General features: G+C 35.9%; 3 protein-coding genes across 4 annotated transcripts in view; 1 reads left to right on the top strand and 2 right to left on the bottom strand.

Moving 5' to 3' along the window:
* Positions 1 to 1,867: 1,867 nt before the first annotated feature.
* Positions 1,868 to 3,762, bottom strand: LOC123869831 (thyrostimulin alpha-2 subunit). Its single transcript, XM_045912893.1, has 3 exons — positions 3,632 to 3,762; positions 2,589 to 2,755; positions 1,868 to 2,220 (listed from the first exon to the last, which is right to left on the bottom strand). The coding sequence occupies exons 1-3, from the start codon at positions 3,717 to 3,719 to the stop codon at positions 2,128 to 2,130; spliced, it is 348 nt and encodes a 115-aa protein (XP_045768849.1). The 5' UTR covers positions 3,720 to 3,762; the 3' UTR covers positions 1,868 to 2,127.
* Positions 3,763 to 5,342: 1,580 nt separating this feature from the next.
* Positions 5,343 to 7,717, top strand: LOC123869731 (tetratricopeptide repeat protein 8). The gene is made up of 5 exons (XM_045912730.1): positions 5,343 to 5,679; positions 5,843 to 6,094; positions 6,429 to 6,853; positions 6,944 to 7,118; positions 7,595 to 7,717. The coding sequence occupies exons 1-5, from the start codon at positions 5,404 to 5,406 to the stop codon at positions 7,715 to 7,717; spliced, it is 1,251 nt and encodes a 416-aa protein (XP_045768686.1). The 5' UTR covers positions 5,343 to 5,403.
* Positions 7,718 to 8,552: 835 nt separating this feature from the next.
* Positions 8,553 to 20,123, bottom strand: part of LOC123869819 (cytoplasmic dynein 2 light intermediate chain 1) — a 17,586-nt gene continuing 6,015 nt past the window's right edge. Inside the window, exons 2-5 of one of the 2 annotated variants that reach the window (XM_045912875.1) lie at positions 15,992 to 16,080; positions 10,223 to 10,568; positions 9,155 to 9,405; positions 8,553 to 8,763 (exon numbers count right to left, since the gene is read on the bottom strand). In XM_045912875.1, coding sequence (XP_045768831.1) covers positions 8,584 to 8,763; positions 9,155 to 9,405; positions 10,223 to 10,568; positions 15,992 to 16,080 — 866 coding nt within the window. In that variant the 3' untranslated portion in view covers positions 8,553 to 8,583. Of the gene's footprint in view, positions 8,764 to 9,154; positions 9,406 to 10,222; positions 10,569 to 15,991; positions 16,199 to 20,123 lie in introns of those variants that run through there. The other variant, XM_045912876.1, reaches the window with a different exon arrangement.

The following is a 20,123-nucleotide window of genomic DNA, read 5'->3' as shown; positions in this document are numbered from 1 at the left end:
TAGGTACAACGTAGGCTTATGGCATTTTCAATTGCGACAATGGCAGTATCATCCTCATAGGTTTATATAAAAATCTTTACTTGAAAGGGTCCAGGTTAAAAAATTAGCTGTAGTATCGACTAATGCGTCAGAATTAGTAACTAGAGCTAATTTCTTAAACTGGAATTTCGCGGGCAGGCCCGTCTCATGCCCCTTAATTGGATTCCATTGTATGAAAAACGAGCGAGCGGATCGAATTTCGTACCCAACCAACTCAGGTAGGTACTACATTCCTAGCCATTTGTCACGTAGCCTACAGTCCGACAAGGCTCTTTTGGCGCGTTTCCAAAATCGGAACTAACGCCGCCATCTAGAGAAGTGCACTTGTTGATAGTTCGTCGATAGTTCGCCGCGTCGGCCATAGATTTTTTTTTTCTCTCTCGTCTGGCTTTACAAAGATAAGCCAATGTCAAGTTTGTAGTTATTTGTAACAAGTTAGTTAAACCATTAAACTATACAAGTATGGACCCCGTCTGTGCCGGTGCTCGCCGACATACGCACGACACCCCCTTAGAGCGCTTTCCAGTCAGTTTTAACAAAAAAAAAAACACTCCAAAAAGATAAAGCGCGCCCGCCAGCTAACACCAACACAGACGAAGTCCCGGCCATAGATATATGTATATACTAAGTCTGTGGTGTCGGCATAAAGCGACAAAGTGCGCTCTCACTCAAGTGCCAAAAGAGCCTTGTCGAACTGTAGCCGTTTGTTCCGACGAATCCTTTTTCGGAAGTCCTCAGAAACAGCTAAGATTTTGATGTTTTTTTTTTTTTCAAATTTTGTATCTGAAGCGTGGAGCGGGAGGAAATAATTTTAATAATTTTTAATCCATATGTATGATATTTATACAGACTTCGTCTGTGGTGGCGTTTGCTGGCGCGCGTGTTGTGACTTTTTGGAGTGTTTTTTTTTGTTAAAACTGATTGGAAAGCGCTCTAAGAGGGTGCCGCGCGTATGTCGGCGAGCGCCGGCACAGACGGGGTCCATACTTGTATAGTTTAGCTAAATTGTACAAATAACTACAAACTTGACATTGGCTAATCATTGTAAAAGCCAGACGAGAGAGAAAAAAAAAAGATATTTATACATGACGTCCAGTAAAACGTTACCTTCTCTTTGAGAGGTTGTAGAAGAGGTCAAAGAGGTCAAATGCTATCAAATGACCTCTAAACACCTATGGGCAGAAAGGGCCCGTTTTAGAGTTATTGATCGCAAAGAATATGTAATCAATAAAGATTGATCATTTTAAGAAAAATACGTAGTAAAAGTACCTACGACAAAGTGTTAACATTTCCTGAAATTTTCAAAAAAACGTTCCTATCGAACGATCGGCCTAGCCCGTGCCCATATTCATGATCAAACTTGACCAGACTACATTTTATTAGTAAACTGTTATCTCCCTCTAAGTTACGACTACCTCTAAACAAAGAAAAAAACTATTTTTTTGAAAATTTAAGCGTTAAGAAAATTCTCTCTTGTGCTATTATTTAATATTTTATCGTTTCTTAAGCTAGGTACCTTATTTTCAATTTAGTATAGAGATTATAAACTATTTCCCCGTTTCAGATTAAAAAATTAGATAAAAAAACAAAATTAAAAAAAAATAAACATCTAAATCGGAGCTGTTTCTGAGGACTTCCTAAGATTGGCGTTTTGCGGCTTCATTGGCTCCACTACATATTATAATATGATATATCATGGTTGGATATAATGCCATGCATAGATTATTACTAATGGATGAACTTATGAGATAGGGAAGTACGGAGGAGAATATTTTTGGAATAAAAATCGTAACCGATATGTTTATACTTTATTTACAACATTGTTAGTAGGTATTCTTGTACAAAAAATGCAAGTTACACTTTGTTGTTAGGGGTACACTATAAATAAATAATGCGATTTCGAATAATAATAATTAAGTTAGCTATTAATTTATTTTTCCTAAGCTAAATAAAATGGTAAACAATTCTCGTTGTAAATACCTAATGATGTAAACGCGTAAGCAACGCGCAATGCATGGTTTTTTATTGGTTGGTTGGTACATCGTAGGTAGGTATTAAGTAGATGTCTAACTATAGGTTCATAATTTTTTACTCTTTTTGACAATGGTAACAATCACAAGTAACGGCAGACTTGAAAATTAGATTTCTTTCTCCATCCAAACATAATACTTTCACAGGAATCTGAAAAAGAAATTATTTTGAACTAGATGATGATGATGATGATAAATAAACCGCAGCTTCGCCCGCGTGGATTGGTCAGATTCCCTGCAGCATCAGGGTTGAGGAGTTGGAATCCAAATTTTTTATGGAACAACGTTGCAAAGCTATAAAAAAAACGCAAATCGGTTTAGAAATCTAGGAGATATCAGTGTACATACGTAGAAAAACACAACTCCTCCATTTTTCAAAGTCAGTTAAAAAGTAGCCTTGTCTGTGAAAGTCCCGTCAAAATAGGTTTAGCCATTTCGAAGATTAGCCCGTTCAAACAGATAGACACTTTATTTACTAGTAGGTAACTAGTAGGTAGGTACAAGAAATAATTTTCTTACGTCTTCCGATTCCATTATATTACAACACTGTCCGAGGGAAGTGACAGGGTGTCGCTTGAAGCCCAGCATGATGCTGGGCAGCGACCAAGACTCACAGTATCCGCTGCATGCATTGGTTGTTATTTTAAACTCGACGCAATCCGGTATGCTTATCGTTTTGGTGTGACCTAAAAAATATTATTTACTGTAGATGCTGTACGTATGCTGCCCACATTGACTTATGGTGCCCAGGACTTCGTTCATGTGTACGGTTTTCTAAAAATGCCGTGGGTGCAGTTTTCCGTCATAAAAAGTAGTCCATGTCCGCCTACGGGATGCAAGCATAGTCATTTAAATGGATGCAAGTTATCTCTATATTTCGTCAAAATCGATCAAGCGGATGGGCCTTGAAAGGGGTGCCGAGAGACAGATAGACAAACTTTCGCATTTTTATCATTAGGTACCATTTACCTACTACATGCCCGCGACTTTGTCCGCGTGGACTACACAAATTTCAAACCTTTATTTTACCCCCTTAGGGGTTGAATTTTCGAAAGTCTTTTTTTAGCGGATGTCTAAGTCATAATAATAGCTACATTTCATGATTCTAAGTCAACGGGAAGTACCCTATAGGTTTTCTTGACAGATACGACAGACGGAGAGACAGTCAAAAAGTGATCCTATGTAAGTAAGGGTTCTGTTTTTCCTTGTAAGGAACCCTAAAAACGGGGCAAGTGCGAGTCGAACTCGCGCAGGACGCGTTGCGCACCTTCATACAAGATTACGTAATTTTTTTAAAAATTTTAAACACGGCGGCCGTAGTGTAATTTGTATTATAAGTTGTTATAGCGGCAATAAAAATACCTAGGTACATATTTTGTGAAAATTTCAACTTTCCACATAATACGGTTTATGAGATACAGCCCGCTGACAGACGAACAGACGCATGGACGGACAGTGCAGGGTTAGTACTTACTAGGGTTCCGTTGTCACCCTTCGAATACGGAAACCTAAAAATTGAGCTTTTTAATTTATTATAATAAGTAAGAGTATTAAAAACTAACCCATTCTATGGCAGCCAGGTTTTCTCCATGATTCTGCTAAAAGTAAATTACTAACACAAAGAAGAAATAATAAACTTCCAAAAAACATTTTTGAAAGTTGTTCTTAGACTTTTCGCCTGTAATTGCGCTACCTAAGAAATTTTTCCCGTTTTATTCAATTTGCCTGAACTACACAGTGGTTGTCAACCATAAAAGTCAAAAAAGTGACTAATAAATCTCTCTTACGAATTAGATTGTGAATGTTTATCGGATTATTTGTTTATAAGAGAGAATAACCACTGCAATTTTAATGAGTTTTTATGGATAACAATAGTGCGTTGGGTATGTATTTATCATTTCCAATGACCAATTCCATTATTTAACTTTAGGGCAACATAAAAGGTACATAATAGCTACTAACGAAATTATAATAGCATTTTTACCTATTAAACTACCTCGGTGGCCATCCTCAGCGCATATTGGGAGGCTCCAAGATCTTGAAAGTGTCCAGGTTGAAATGGAGATGGGCAGGGCATGTCTGTAGGACTACAGACGAGCGATGGACTCGTTTGCTGCTGGAATGGAGGCCACGTACCGGAAGGAGGAACGTTGGAAGACAGCCCTCCCGTTGGTCAGACGATATTACCAAGTTGGCGGGAAAAACTTGGAGGAGGCTCGCACAACACCGAGAGGAATGGCGTGCACGTGAGGAGGCCTATGTCCAACAATGGATTAACAAAGGCTAAGAAAGAAAGAAGAAGAAAGATCTCTTACGGACACCGGACCCATCAGTGCCCCTTGCGCGACACCTATTGAGCTCGTCCCAAAGAAAATACTCGTAGCCTTCTGTTTCGCAACTCGCAATGAGGTATGGAAGCAAAGCAAGCAATTTTAGAATGCGATTTGGGATATTTAAGGACGGCTCACTATAAAACTTACTAGCTAGCTTGATCTTCCTTGTACAAGGAACCAAAAGCTTAATTTCCTATAATTCGCTGAAACAGACAAATCTGTATGGTACAACATGCATCATGTGATATGCACCGCCCACCCTCCCACTGCTAAATAAATCACCACACAAATCCCAAATGAAAACTGTTGGCGTAGAAAAATCCTGTCGTGGATGTTAGTTACTTTGGAATCATTGTCAGGAGGCCTACTTCGTTGTGAATTTTTCAAATAGAGGATCGATTCTTATTCAAAATTTACGTTAAGAGTCTGATGTAGTTATTTCATACAATTTAAAATTAAACACATATTTTAACTAACTATCCGTGTTTAGTTTACAACCTCTGGAACATTTAAGATTACGAGAAAATTCAGTAAACGGAGTGTACTCAAATCTCATTAATTCAAACGCTTAAATGCTTTGAACCGTATAATGTTAGTAAACGATCTGTGATAAATTAACGGTCAGTGCCTAGTCTTAATCTTTTTACAAAGTTTTTTTTTCTCTCTCGTCTGTCTTTACACAGATTAGTTTTACAAAGTTTCATCTAAGTAATTATGATATTTTTTCTTCCTCACGAAAATATTGTAAAAAACGCTATGCATTCGCTACATATTCGCTAGGATAAAAATATAGAAAAATATGAATAATAAAAAATCTATCCTTTCTTCTTAGCGTTAATTTCTTGTTAGTTTCCAATCTAAAAAGCTTAGTACCGGTTACCTAGATAAGTAGTTGACTATTGGTTGCATAGCAACTAACTTGCCTACACAAAAACTTTCGTCTACGTAATTTTCTCAGATTATACCTAGATATACCTAATTAGTGCTTACCGAGTTTTAAAATGGAAGTTGAATCTGAGTACAAGATATTAAATCTATACAAAACTAGAGAGTATGATAAATGTATTAAATTGTGCGATGTGGTACTCCAAAACAAGGGAGATCGGATGGTGGAGTACATACGAATGCGAGCTATGACTATTCAGGCTAAAATTGCCGGAAATGGTTATGAAGAAGTTAACTATTTTTCACCACAAGATGAATTAACATCAACAACAGTGGCCAAAACCCCTCGACCAGGCACTTCATTTCAAAGGGCAATAAAAACGGCACATACAGTAAGTTTTTAGTAAACGGTGGTACAACCTACAATAATATTAATATTATAGCTGTACAAAAGCGGGGCATTTAACTATATAAAATATGTATAAAGTGTATTTTTTATATTTGTATCTATTTATATTAATATTATGTGTGTGATTTATAAAAAAAATGTTTTAGGAAATTCCTCCTCTTACCGCAACATTAGCATCTAGGTCTGGAACTCATACATCGCGCGTTCGCACCGCAAGAACTGCTCTCCATACCGCAGCCAGGGCTTCAAGAGCAGCTACTGCTTTAGCCGGCGGCAGTGCGTTTGTTTTGGATGCACCGATTACACTTAGGTTCCTGAATAAAGATGATAAACTATTTATCCCTGCCGCAAAAACTTTATTTGAGTACATTTATTACTGCGAAGGTAACGTGCGCAAGGTTTGTCCCACGGTTTTTTTTAAATGAAATTAAGTACCTAACATAAAAATCAACGAATAAAATTTTTAACATACCACTAATTCATTAGCTATTTCATTGTCATTTGCTTTGACCCACGTAACTCGGGTTATTCAGTAGGTAGAACATCAGGGTCACCAGTGTAGAACTCGGGTTATTCGGGTCGTATACAGTCTTCGACCAGTAATTTTTTTATCTCAATCAGTTACTGTGATAGAAACATAAATAAAAAAATAATGCCAAAATTTTATATTACTGTAATATTAAACATTAATACCGACCTAGCTTATTTTAACATTTCTGATTTTATTAACAGGCTATGGAGGTCGCTTTTCAAGCTCAAAAAATGACCGACACATCTGACTGGTGGTGGAACTTCGCACTTGCACGTTGTTATGAATCTCTCGGAATGTACCGTAATGTAGAAGAATGCCTACGGAAGTCGCTCAGTCAGAATAAGCATATTTCAATTTATTTACGGTTAATTGCCATGTACGTTGGTATTAACCAGCCTCTATCAGCTTTAGACGTGTGTAAACAAGGCCTGTCAGTATTTCATGAATACACTCCACTTTTGTTGGAACAGGCACGCATTCATGAACAAATGGGAAATTCAGCTGTTGCTGTTAAATATTACAGAATGGTTGCAATAGAAGATCCGTCCAGCATGGAAGCGATTGCAAATATAGCAATGTACAACTTTTATAACGATCAACCGGAAATTGCCCTTAGATATTACAGGTATATTAGTCCAGTAGCACAATTTGTTTTTTTAACTGCTTATTTACGAAAATATGCCCTATCTACTATGATTACAAATTATTTTATCAGGCGGCTTCTAGCAACAAGTCCTCCTGGTCCAGAGATTTACAACAACCTCGGCTTATGCTGTCTCTACTGCAATCAGTGGGACCTTACACTGCCATGTTTCAGACAAGCGCTCTATTACTCGGTGAATCCAGAATCTCGCTCAAACATTTGGTTCAACTTAGCTCATGTTGCGCTGGTAAGTATGCTCTGACTTATCTATTTCAATTAGCCGATCAGTTGGAAGTTTCAAAGTGGAAATAAGTCTTCTATAATGAAATCCTAATCCATCCTAAAGTCAATTTCTCTATTATTATGACTAGCAATGGCTAGTCAGAATGAGCTACTATAATAATAGCTCCGTCACGTAGGCTAGGTTGTGTGCGCTGTTGGAATTATTAGCGATAGGTTTCGGCGGGATCAATTTAATATTTCTACATTGGCTCTGGTTTGGTCTAGGGCGAGAGTTCGGCCAAGGCTGATTTATTATCACGCTACTGGCAAAGACGTCCAATTTTCATACCCCTTCCGTACGGCAAGGGGTATGGACTATGGAATTACCAAAACAGCCCACCACGTTTCGGTTAGCGTGATTTCATTTTAGACTTCGTCACTTAGCATTAGGCGAGATTGTAGTAATACAATAAACTTGTGATTGAGAAAAAATGTGATTAGTCAACAGGAGACATGACACTCGCGCGACGCTGTCTTCTGGCAAGCGTGGCCACCTTTGAAAATGGACCAGCAAGGAGAGCTTTGCGCGCTTTGGACATGCGTTTGCGCGCTAGGAAAAAATAATACTAATAATAAAAAAAGTAATAGGTACCGATATAAATGTTTTATTTCACACTTTACTCCAATCACGTAGTCAATTATTATCTTCATCATCAATGCGAATGTTTGAAACTTCTTAGTATAGTTCAATACAGGTTACATTTTACCAAGGCTTTATTGTAGTACCTACCTATATTATATCATTCACATTGTCTATGGAATATTTAAGCTCACCCTTGCGAAACTGAAGCGGGTCAACTAAGAATCCCAGGGCCACTAGACATTATTTATTTTCTGAGAAACAAAATTTGCGGGATAGAGTAGTGTTAATGTGTACTTTTAACTGCATATCTGCTAGCTTGTGCTAATTTATAGGAATCAGATGCTTACGTAAACACATTATAAGGTTTTGTTAAAGTTTGAGAGCAGATTTTTATGTATTTGTATATATATGCATTGGTTAAAAGTTCTCACTATACTCTATGCACAGAAAGAAGTTTGCATAGGGCCCTATCTGTTACGTAATAATGTACATATGACAGAGACGAAAATCTCAGTGGGCGTTAACCATTTTGAGTCGCTAACCAATACAGACACAGAGATCCCTATAGGTACTTACTTCTTTCCGTCGATAGGGTATAACACTACTCTATCCCACACATTTTATTTATCAGAAAATAAACAACCTCTGGCAGTCCTGGGATCTTGCTCTATCTAAAAATAATAATAAAAAAATATAGATTAGAAAATTTTTAGAACTGAAACAGTGTTATAGTATCCAAAAATAGACATATCTTCAATGTTCTAATCAAATCAGGAATTGGATCTGTTACAGTTTTATTATATTATGTAAGTAGGTAAGTATAGATAACATTTTCCACAAAACCCTATTACAGTAACATTAGATATTCATCAATTGACGGATCGAATGTCTCCAAATTATGCAGTTCTTCATACTTGAGAGCAACTAGTGAATCTAGGGCAGGTTCAGGATGACTCCGTTGTAATCCTTTAACTTCCTGTTTCATTTCTCCTTCTGAGGGAATTCGAGATAAATGACGCATTTTTATCTGAAACGCAGACATAGGTACGTGTAATAAAATAAACAACGAGTGAATTTTGATCTTAAAAAAAATGACTCTTTTTAATGTTGCCAAAACGATTACTATATTTTTAATTATTAAAATTTAACCCCCGACCCAAAAAAGAGGGGTGTTATAAGTTTGACGTGTATATCCATGTGTCTGTGTATCTGTCTGTGGCATCGTAGCTGCTAAACTAATGAACCGATTTTAATTTTGTTTTTTATGTTTGAAAGGTGACTAAAACGAGAGTGTTCTTAGCTACAATCCAAGAAAATCAGTTCAGCCGTTTGAAAGTTATCAGTTCTTTTCTAGTTAATATAACCTTCATTTGTCGGGGCTGTTATAAATTTTTAATTTACACTTGTAATTATAAAACCTGTTCTAAAGTAGATGATGGAACTCCGATACTGTCCCAGTTGTCTGATCCTCTTGGTATCATCAAAGGTTTTGTATAGTTTGTATTTTTTTCTCGAAATGGAATGCCATTACCAAATCCAATATTGTAGAATACTTCCTTAGCCTTTCTCACTAATTGGGGCTCTTTATTTGTATAAAATAATAAATGTGCGTTGTAAAGCACAGCCATGCTCCTCAATGTTGTAGAAATATTTTTTTTCATATCACCATCTAAAATATTAAGAGCCGATTTCAACAACGTATAATTAGTCTTATCCATACTTCCATACTAATATTATAAATGCGAAAGTGTGTCTGTCTGTCTTTGGTACACGGTTAGCTTATATCCCGGGGACGGACATAGGCTACTTTTTATCCCGGAAAATCATACAGTTCCCACAGGATCTTTAAAAACCTAAATCCACGTGGACGAATTCGCGGGCATCCTCTAGTCAGGGAATTTTGATGTTTTGACAGGTTTTCAATACAAAAATTGTCATTACGCTCAACTTATTTCTCGGGGTTATACGTTACTCGACATTGGTAAAATCAGCATTCAGCACTAGACAAGACGCATGTAAGGCGCTAAAATTTTCTTCTCGTTTTATACATAAGCTAAAATTTTCTTCTCGTTTTATACACCATTAATTTTTAATTGCCAAAAAAATCTTTTTAACGTATCTAATTTTTTGAACTGCATATACGTGTTTCACGTATATGCAGTTCAAAAAATTTGAATGGAGTAACCTTTTTGCCCATAAAAATAGAAATGTTGTTAAAATCAAGTTGATTGAAATAACACATTGTAAGTACCTAGTCGCAAACAGGTGATTATTTTTAAAACAAAACAAACTAGGTAGTAACACCGAACTTAAATAATTTTGTTAAATTAAAGTAAGAAAGAAATCTGATTGATTAAAACAATAAACTTTTCCTGTATTTAATTCTCCTTATCCTATGTAAATAAAATCCTATACTTAAAATTTAATGATATAGGTAAGTAAGTAGGTAACTAACTACATAACGGTCCTAAATAAAAAATACTAACCGTAATTTTTATAAACGTCGTATTTACCTCCAATTATAATTAATTCTGGAAGTGAATTTATATAACTGTCGCTTACTATTTGAATGCATGTTTCTAAGGTATTCCAAACTGTTTTAATCTTACTTAAATCAACCATGATACACAAAAAAAATCTTCCAGTTACTGGAATTGATACTAAAACATTTCTTAGCATTTCCAATCTTCCGCCATACTCCCACACATGACATATGATCTTCTCGATTCCCTGCTTTTGAGATGATTTTCTTCCGAAAGAATATTCTAAAACTAATGTTTCTCGAGGCCTATCGGATTTTTCAAGGAAGCTGTGTAATAAACTTGATTTCCCCTGTAAAAAAGATTAAATAATAGTCAACAGGTAGGTACCTACCGTTTAAGTAGCAGGATCATCGTACGTCGTACGTCATTACCGACGCTAGCACTGTTACATCTTTTATAAATAAAATTAAATAATATTACGCATTAATTCGTCTATAGTGAATGTTCTTGTGTTTCTAAGTGGTATAAGAACATGTGGAAGTGTTATCTCAATGCAAAATAATCGTTTTCGTGCCTAATTAAACAGAAAACATTTATAAAGTTAGCGTTTGTGTGGTGTTGTTGAAATCTACCCACTTAACAAAATATTAATATGACGTCGCGTTGGTTCTCTTTGTCATAAACTATTACAGAACTTTCACCGTACCTTACAGCGACTTGGTAGCTCAGTTGGCATAATACTCACATTTATCGAATGCAAGAATTGACTACCGAGATCGATCCTCAGTCATACAAAGTCCTCTAAAAACTTTTTTTTTGTGTTTTGTTCTTTTTTTTTTTAAATATAGTTTTTCCTGTTTTATTTTAATATAAAATTATCGTGACTGGACGTGCACTGTAAAGATGTCTGTTTCCGAAGCTGCTTGGGGATGCTGTAGTGAGGGCTGTGACACCGATAAATTTCTTTCCTGTACGCGTTGCAAAGGAAAATATCATTTTTCTTGTTTGGGATACAATGAAGATTTTTACACTCCGAAAAGACGTGCATCCTGGAAATGCCCCACCTGTATAAGCTCGCTACCAAGGAAAGGTATAGATGATAATACACCTATTCGCAACGTATCCACATGCCGAGGCAATAAGAGACAAGCGACAAACTCACCCCCGGAGATTCAGCACAACGACCAACTTACAAGGGAAGATATTGGCGACATCATCCAGAGCACTATGCAAGCTAAGTTTGATGATATGCTGTCCAAGCTGAATAACACTCTCGTTAATGCATTGAATGACAAATTAAAACCAATCCAGAATGAAATGGTAGAAATAATAAAATCAATGGAACACATGAACGAACAATTCGAGGAAGTCCTCATTGAACATAAAATTACCCAAGAGACAATGCACGCACTAAAAATTGAGAACAACAATTTAAAATCGACAGTTTCCGAGCTTAACAGTAGACTTAGCCAATTAGAGCAACATTCTCGAGCCAAAAACATAGAAATACAATGTGTACCAGAAAAGAAACACGAGAATTTAGTTAATGTCATCACTGAGATCGGAAAAGTCGTCAATTGTAACGTCAATAAGGAGCAAATACTGACCTGCACCAGAGTTGCCAAATTACAACGTGATACAAATCGACCACGTTCGATTGTAGTGGAATTGGTCACTCCTAGATTGCGAGATGAAATGTTAGCTGCCGTTATAAAATACAATAAGGCCAACCCGAACGACAGACTAAATAGTGACCTGATTGGAATTCCTGGATTGAAATCGCAGATATACGTCGCTGAGCACCTCTCTCCTGCTAATAAAGTTCTACACGCTGCTGCGAGGATTAAGGCTAAACAGATGAATTACAAATTCGTTTGGGTCAAAGGTGGCCGCATATTTGTACGCAAGGATGAGGAATCAGCCTATATCTGGATCAAGGATACTTGTTCATTAGATAAAATTATTTAATTGTAAAGATTCTTACTATCTATATCATTGCATGTAATGGGCGCTCATTTTATAAAATACGCGAAATTACAAATATACTATCAAAATGTCCGTGGCTTGCGTACTAAAACTCATAATTTTTATACTCAAATTTGCTGTAATAACTATGACATCGTTATACTTGTAGAAACTTGGCTAAACATTAATGTCTCTTCCCATGAATTATTTGATAATAGGTATGTAGTGTATAGGAGAGACCGTGATAGAACAAATTGCCACCATAAAAAAGACGGCGGAGGAGTTTTAATAGCTGTTAAAAATAAATATATGTCTAAACGCATGTATAATTGGGAAAGTGATTGCGAAGATTTGTGGGTTGTTGTCGATGACATTGCTAGTAAAAATCATAAACATTCGAAGCAAATAGCTTTATGCGCCGTCTATCTACCTCCTCCAGTAAGTCAGAGCATGCTTGATCACTACTTAGATAAATGTAACTCTGTGTGTGACCAAAACTTTCGTACTTGTATAGTTGGAGATTTTAATTTGAGCTATATAAACTGGGCCTTACTTAATGATAATAATGATAGCTATGTAATATCTGGAATTGGAACACATTTAGTCGACTTTATAAACCTACATAAACTTTGCCAAGCTAACAACATTCCTAATAAATCAAACCGAATATTGGATTTACTGCTTACAAACGTTGCCTGTGAAGTTTCCACACCATGTAATCCTCTAAGTATCGTCGACCTTTTGCATCCACCATTAGAAGTTGTCCTGTCTATAACAGAAGATATTAAACTCGCCTATAATACAAATATTCTTATACCAAACTTTTATAAAGCTGATTATGATGCTATTTGTAAATACTTGCAAGCTCAGGATTGGGAAGATATATTTCATGGATATAATGACGTCGATTCCATGCTAGACGTGTTTTATGACATTTTACATGAAACTATTCAAAAGTTTGTCCCATTTACTACTAAGGGCAAAAAAAATAAATTTCCTCCTTGGTTCGACCGTAATCTTAGAAGAACCCTAAATGAGAAAAATGTTTTGAGGTGGCGTTATAAACTATACAAAAATCCTATGGACGAAATTTCTCTGAAGTTAGTTAGTGATAGGGCTTCTCGTCTTGCGTCAATTAAGTATAATCAATATGTTAAAGACATAGAACATGGTATCATTAATAATCCTAAGCTATTCTGGACATTTATAAAAATTAAGAAGGGTGGCAAAGGAAAATATCCGGCTAATATGAGTAATGGAGAAACTGAAACATCTGATGGTACTACTATATGCAACTTATTTGCTAAACAATTTTTGCAATCGTTTAACACTAACTGCATAAACTCAACAAGGAAGGAATCCACCAAATGCTTAGAACATATACACAATTATGGCCTTTCAATAACAATACCTACATTATCTTTTGAGAACGTGTTAAAATCCTTAAAAAGTGTCGATCGAGGAAAAGGTGCAGGTCCAGATGGCATACCGCCTGTGTTCATCGCATCGTGTGCTTCGGCCTTGGCTACGCCACTGTGTGCTATTTTTAACAAATCGTTAACCACAGGTACATTTCCAAAAGTATGGAAGTCAGCGAAGGTCGTCCCCATTCATAAATCAGAAAAAGATACCCTAGTTCAAAATTATAGGCCTATTTCAATTCTTTCCACTTTTGCTAAAATATTTGAATGCATGGTCTGCCCACTGATACGAAATCACCTAAAGCATTTTTTCACCATCAACCAGCACGGATTTATTAGTTCTAGGTCCACTTGCACAAACTTAGTAACCTTTACTGAAACCCTCATCAATGCTATAGATAAAAATAATCAAATTGACGTTATATACACGGATTTCAGTAAGGCATTTGACAGTGTCCCACATGAAATTCTCGTTTCTAAATTAAAGGCATATGGTTTTACTGGAAACTTCCTTGATTGGTTAAAATCTTATTTAAATGATCGCACTTTCTTCGTAGTCGTTAATGGATACCAATCCAAAGTTTGCAAGATTTCTTCCGGTGTACCCCAAGGTTCACACCTTGGTCCTATATTATTCAATGTGTTTATCAATGACATTTCTAATTTCTAATTTCTGTATGCCGATGACTTGAAATTTACCCGAAAGATTGAGGCTGCAGATGACTGCATGCTCTTACAAAAGACCTTGATGAGTTGAGTATATGGTGCGAAAACAACAAAATGATTTTGAATAAAAATAAATGCTTTTATATCAAATATACAAGAAAATTAAAATCTATTAACTTTGACTACCATATACACGGGCACAAAATAGACGAATTGGAGACAATAAGAGATTTGGGGGTAGTTTACGACCAAAAGTTGACATTTGTCCCACATATTGAAAATGTTACTAAGCGGGCATCCAGGATGCTTGGTTTTGTCATTAGAAATGCCAAAGTCTTTAAAAATATCCGCACGAAAAAGCTTCTCTATAATAACTTAGTTAGGAGTATCGTGGAATATGGTTCAGTGGTTTGGAGACCTCACTATGCAACACATATTTTAAGACTTGAACGCATCCAAAAAAGATTCCTCTGGCATCTAGCTGCTAGTGTTGGAAAAGCTAACAGAAAGTTTGCATATAAAGAAAGATTGGCTTATTTCCATATGCATTCGTTAGAAAAACGTAGGGAGCTTTTAGATCTACAATTTTTGCATAAATTATTTAACGCTAAAATCGACTGTCCTCAATTATTAAGTAGCTTTAAATTTAAGGTTCCTGTCCATTATCCACGTAAACCTATTACACCACTTTGTCCCCCGTTGCGTAGAACTGTCCTTGGCGCCAATTCTCCTATTTCAAGGTTGTGTAAAACTCTTAACCTCAACAGCTCTGTCATCGACATTAACTCTGACTCTTTGTATAGGGTTCGGGAAAAGATTTTCGTATCGTGGAAGTCTTGAGTCTTACCAGCTAAAATTTCAAACCACACTTTACGTTTAGCCATAAGTTTACACTATTAGATACACTTCATTCATTCTTTCTTTTTTGTTTATCTTTATCCACTTAATTATCATCGTTGTACCTATTAATATATATATTTTTTTTTGTAACTTTGTTGTTGTAAATGTTGTGTTCACTTGTAAATAGCGACTACATTTAGCAAATAAGTTTAGATTATGTACTATTTTTAATATTTAATGTAAGTAGCTGTAAGTGAACCTAATTAATAAAAAAAAATATATATATATATATATATATATATATATATATATAAATATATAAAAATTATATATATTCAGCGTGGCAATGCTGCCAGATTGATGAGCACTTTTGCCCAGGGGCAACCAGGGGCGGACTTTTTGATGATGATAAATATATGATATGAGATATGAAGCAGCAATGTAGAACCAACCGACTTCGATATAAAGCTGAGTAGCTGGTAATGGAGGCCGATGTGGACTTTCAAGGTAACGAAGGCCGATGTCGACTATCGAGTTAGTGAATGTCAATCTCGACTGTCGAGGTAGCGAAGGACGATGTCGACTGTCGAGGCAACGAAGGTCGAGGTAACGAAGGTCGATGTCGTGGTAACGAAGGTCGTTGTCAAGAAAACGAAGGTCGATGTCGACTATCGAGGCAAAGAAGGTGGCTGTCGAAGAAACGAAAATAGAGTCGAGTTTCGACGTAACGATCGATATGGACTTTCGAGATAGCGAAGGTTGAAATCGACTATCGAGGAAACGAAGGTTGAGTTCGACTGTTTATTTATTAACTAGTGTATAATCTTACAATACTTAATGTTAATTAATAATTAATTAATTATACCTGCTACCTACTTACCACAGATTTACTTCCAACAATAATGATAGTTCGAGCAGTGTCTTCGCTTATTTGATTCAAAGTTTTGTTAACTATTTGTGCCGCTAAATCTGGAATAGACATTTTAAATAAATCCCTCACGCTAGCTTTTGGTAGCTAGTTGTTAAAATAAAATAAATTAAATCCAGATATGGTCGGAACCACTATTATTGGCACAAGTTTGTTTTGTAATTCAGTTGCTTAGAAACAGCGATGTAGTAGGTAGGTACGTATGCGGATTATGCTTTCATCGAAATGCTTCAATTTCAGAGTGAATCAAGTTCAGTTCAGATCGAGTCAATTTTTAACCCCCGACCCAAAAAGAGGGGTGTTATAAGTTTGACGTGTGTATCTGACTGTGGCATCGTAGCTCCTAAACCAATGAACCGATTTTAATTTAGTTTTTTTTTGTTTGAAAGGTGGCTTGATCGAGTGTTCTTAGCTATAATCCAAGAAAATCGGTTCAGCCGTTTGAAAGTTATCTGCTCTTTTCTAGTTACTGTAACCTTCACTTGTCGGGGGTGATAAAAATTTTTAATTTACACTTCTAGATAAGTAGTTTAACAGTTTTTAGGGTTCCATACCTCAAAAAGAAAAAAGGAAAACCTAAAGGGTACCTATTTATATATTTTATTTTATATAATATTCGCTTTTCTTGACGGGCAGACAACAGTGATCCAATAAGGGTTTCTTTTGAGTTACGGATTAGGGAACCCTAAAAATTGTTAGTTTTCCTACTCATAGAGGCTTCTTAAACAGTTGTCGAATGAACTACTGTTTGAGAAAATATATCTAATGAGGGCTACTTTTTCTTCTTAAATGCAGATCAATTAGTATCTACCTAATAAAAATTAAATAAGTTTCATTAATTTTTATTCTAATTTTAATTGAATTAAATACCTACTTTGTAATGTGAAAGTGTGTTTGCCTGCCTGTTAACTTTTCACAGCCCATCTGCTTAACTTTTTTGGGTCCCAGTTAGGAACACAATTTTTATCCCAGAAAATCAAATAGTTCCCATGGTATTTTTAAAAATCTACATCTATGTGGATGAAGTTGCAGACATAATCTACTTGTTGCAGAAACAAGAAAGAAAGTTTTCTCGAGAAAGAGACTGGGATTCGGAATTTTATTCTAGAATACCAAAAAGTTCCCCAAAGATTTTTAAAAAGTGTTAACAACTACCTCAAGATGCTGCCTTATATCATGAGTCATAGACATCTAGACCTATATCAGATTAATTATTATCATTTATAAATAATTGGCGGGAATGGATTATAAATCACATTTAGTTATTAACTATTTAGATCAATACATATTGTGTCGTATTTTACATTTAGCTGATATAATTGTTACGTTAATTGTCTATTACATCACCATGGTTTACCTCTGTGGTAATTTGTCAAATAGCTTCCCGAAAACTAGTACCTACCTACCTTAAAAATATATCTGTCAAACTGATATAAATAGCGAAGGAATCGAATATAGACGGGTATTGAGAAATAATAATTGTAAGCGAAAACTATTCTCAAAAATACAGTGAAGTGAAATTGGAAAGTGTCTATTATTCAAACCTGTCCCTATACTTCTGCAACAGTCAGAAGTGGGATCACAAGAAGAGAAAAGAGCAGAACATTGAAGAACGTGAAAAGAAAATTTTTTTTTCTTCTCTTCTGAAGACACCACGCCTCTCTTAGAAAATAACATCATGGGCCTATATCGACGCAAACTCATCTTTAAGATGCGACCCGAGGACTGTCCTGTGTATTATAATATCAGGGGACTTGAAGTTGAAATACCTACGAGCAAAATTACGGTCTACCAATACCAGAGCCCTACTTACTTTATTAAGGGTACCTACTTATCATCATCGAAAAATTATAGAAGCAAAATTACGGTCTACCAATACCAGAAGCCCTACTTACTTTATTAAGGGTACCTACTTATCATCATCGAAAATTTATAGAAGCAAAATTACGGTCTACCAATATCAGAAGCCCTACTTACTTTATTAAGGGTACCTACTTATCATCATCGAAAAATTATAGAAGAATCTACTACTTCGGCGCAGGCTTCAAGATGAAGAGGAGGGGAATAAAACTCTACTACGTCTTCGCCACGCGGGGACAAGAAGCGCAGCTGTAATCTACTGACGGGCTAGCCACCACTCGCCGCACCGTGCTAGCCGCCACTCGCCGCACCATGCCAGCCACCACTCGCCGTACCGTGCTAGCCGCCACTCGCCGTACCGTGCTAGCCGCCACTCGCCTCGCCGTGCCAGCTGCCACTTGCCGCGCCGTGCCAGCTGCCACTCGTCGCACCGTGCCACCCACCACTTGCCGCACCGTGCCAGCCGCCACTCGTCCTCCTGTGTCGCCATAGCAACAAAGTCGAGCATACCCGCACCCGGTGAGTCGTTTTAGGTATATTCACTCTAACCATCAATTTTCTGAGCATATGCAAATGCCTCTCAAAATATTAACATTTAGTGCAGATAGAATATTTGCCTGCCCACATTGATACTGGAAGTTAATTTTTCAAATGATTTGATAATACCATAAGTATCCAAAGTTCTCATCATAGAGGAGGTTTTGGGTGCGCATACATACAATCACTTAGCAGATTATGTAAAAAAAAATGTGCATGCGTGTGTTATAATAGAAGAAAATAAGTATCTCTGCGATGTAGGCCAATTCACTTAGCAACAGATCGTATGGCATTGAATGAGTGAAATATCGATTTTGTCAAACTACCTTCGTTAGATAAATTAATAATTTTAGGTATATCATCAAAACATTTCTTTTGTGAGAATATTATTTACAAATTAAATAACCTGTATACGCGTTAACAAGTAGGTACTCCAAACACCGCTAATCCTGTGGAATGAATTGGAACACAAAAATTCTGACAATCGCCTCTACCGCCATAGCTCAGTGTGCTGATTAATAGAGTATATACAAATACAAAATACAAAAATATTTATTTCGTTAAAATAATTTTACAGAGGACACATATAAATTAGGACCATCCCAGTAAGTGCCTAGATTTGCTACTAGTACTTGTGGCAGACGGCCCCATAACATCTTCAATTGAAATAAATGAGTAGTTTCTAATAGTAAGTAATATTCTAATTTCTGACAGAATAATTTAAGCTATTTCATTTCTGGAGGTCTTAACCGCATTGAAATATGTAGGTATACATCTTATGAACGTAGGTGATGAAGCAGACTCTGTACTAGTCCAAAAGTTAAAGGCTCATGTCTAAATGTAATTACTCTGATTTGTTAGGATAAACCGCAACTAGCGATGGCTATCAGTTCACCATGGTACTTCAAATGTGAGGATAATATGTTAATAATTTAATCCTTAGCTAACTTTAGTGACTGTGTGACCTATTCATGGGTGAATGACTCTCCAAATATCTATATAAATAAGTCTGTGTGAATTATGCAAATTAAAGACTGTATGACAAACCCAATGAAAGTAAGAAAAACAGCAATACTTCCAGCCAAATAATCTTAATGTACATAATTAAATTTATAAAATTAATTATAATAGAGATTACTAGATGATACCTAACCAGAAATACCAGAAAATAGAGCCAGATTAACCTATATCGGAAACTTAATTTTTGATAGTGCCAGTATGCATGAACTTATTTTTAGATAAATGTATACTTACCTACTATTTTCATAGTTAAAAACAAATCATTTATACAATTGGGAACACTTTGATCGTCAATTGAATTTATAAGATAATGATGTAATGGTGACAATTAATTGAATAAATTCAAAATTAAGCGAGGATTCCAAACGCGCCTAGGCTAGGTCTGAGTAGAGCCTACAACAAACTCAGCGACTAGTTTTATTTTATTTGTTTTTGACAAATCATTATACTAAAAATGGGTACTTATACAAAAGAGACTATTGTACCAAACTACGTTAATTAGTAGTAGTAGGCTAGTATAGTACATGGAATTCAATAATAGGATTATGTAAGGTCAGAAGTTTATAAGTAACAGTATGATAGGTTTATTTTATTTTATTTTACGAATTATAGGAAGACAATTTGTTCGAATGCTGAAAGACTGTATCAATCATTATTACAATCTCAA

The sequence above is a fragment of the Maniola jurtina genome, chromosome 11 (assembly GCF_905333055.1).
Source record: "Maniola jurtina chromosome 11, ilManJurt1.1, whole genome shotgun sequence".
NCBI classification, from domain to species: domain Eukaryota; kingdom Metazoa; phylum Arthropoda; class Insecta; order Lepidoptera; family Nymphalidae; genus Maniola; species Maniola jurtina.
Note: the sequence above shows the minus strand (reverse complement) of the source record. Positions and strands in the feature narration are given on the sequence as shown.

Coding starts and splice junctions, on each gene's coding strand:
- LOC123869831 (XM_045912893.1), bottom strand. CDS start 3,719: ATGTTTTTTGGAAGTTTATTATTTCTTCTTTGTGTTAGTAATTTACTT. Junction 2,756..3,631: donor ACCTGGCTGCCATAGAATGG/GTTAGTTTTTAA, acceptor AATATTTTTTAG/GTCACACCAAAACGATAAGC. Junction 2,221..2,588: donor ATATAATGGAATCGGAAGAC/GTAAGAAAATTA, acceptor TTTCTTTTTCAG/ATTCCTGTGAAAGTATTATG.
- LOC123869731 (XM_045912730.1), top strand. CDS start 5,404: ATGGAAGTTGAATCTGAGTACAAGATATTAAATCTATACAAAACTAGA. Junction 5,680..5,842: donor CAATAAAAACGGCACATACA/GTAAGTTTTTAG, acceptor AAAATGTTTTAG/GAAATTCCTCCTCTTACCGC. Junction 6,854..6,943: donor ATTGCCCTTAGATATTACAG/GTATATTAGTCC, acceptor TTATTTTATCAG/GCGGCTTCTAGCAACAAGTC.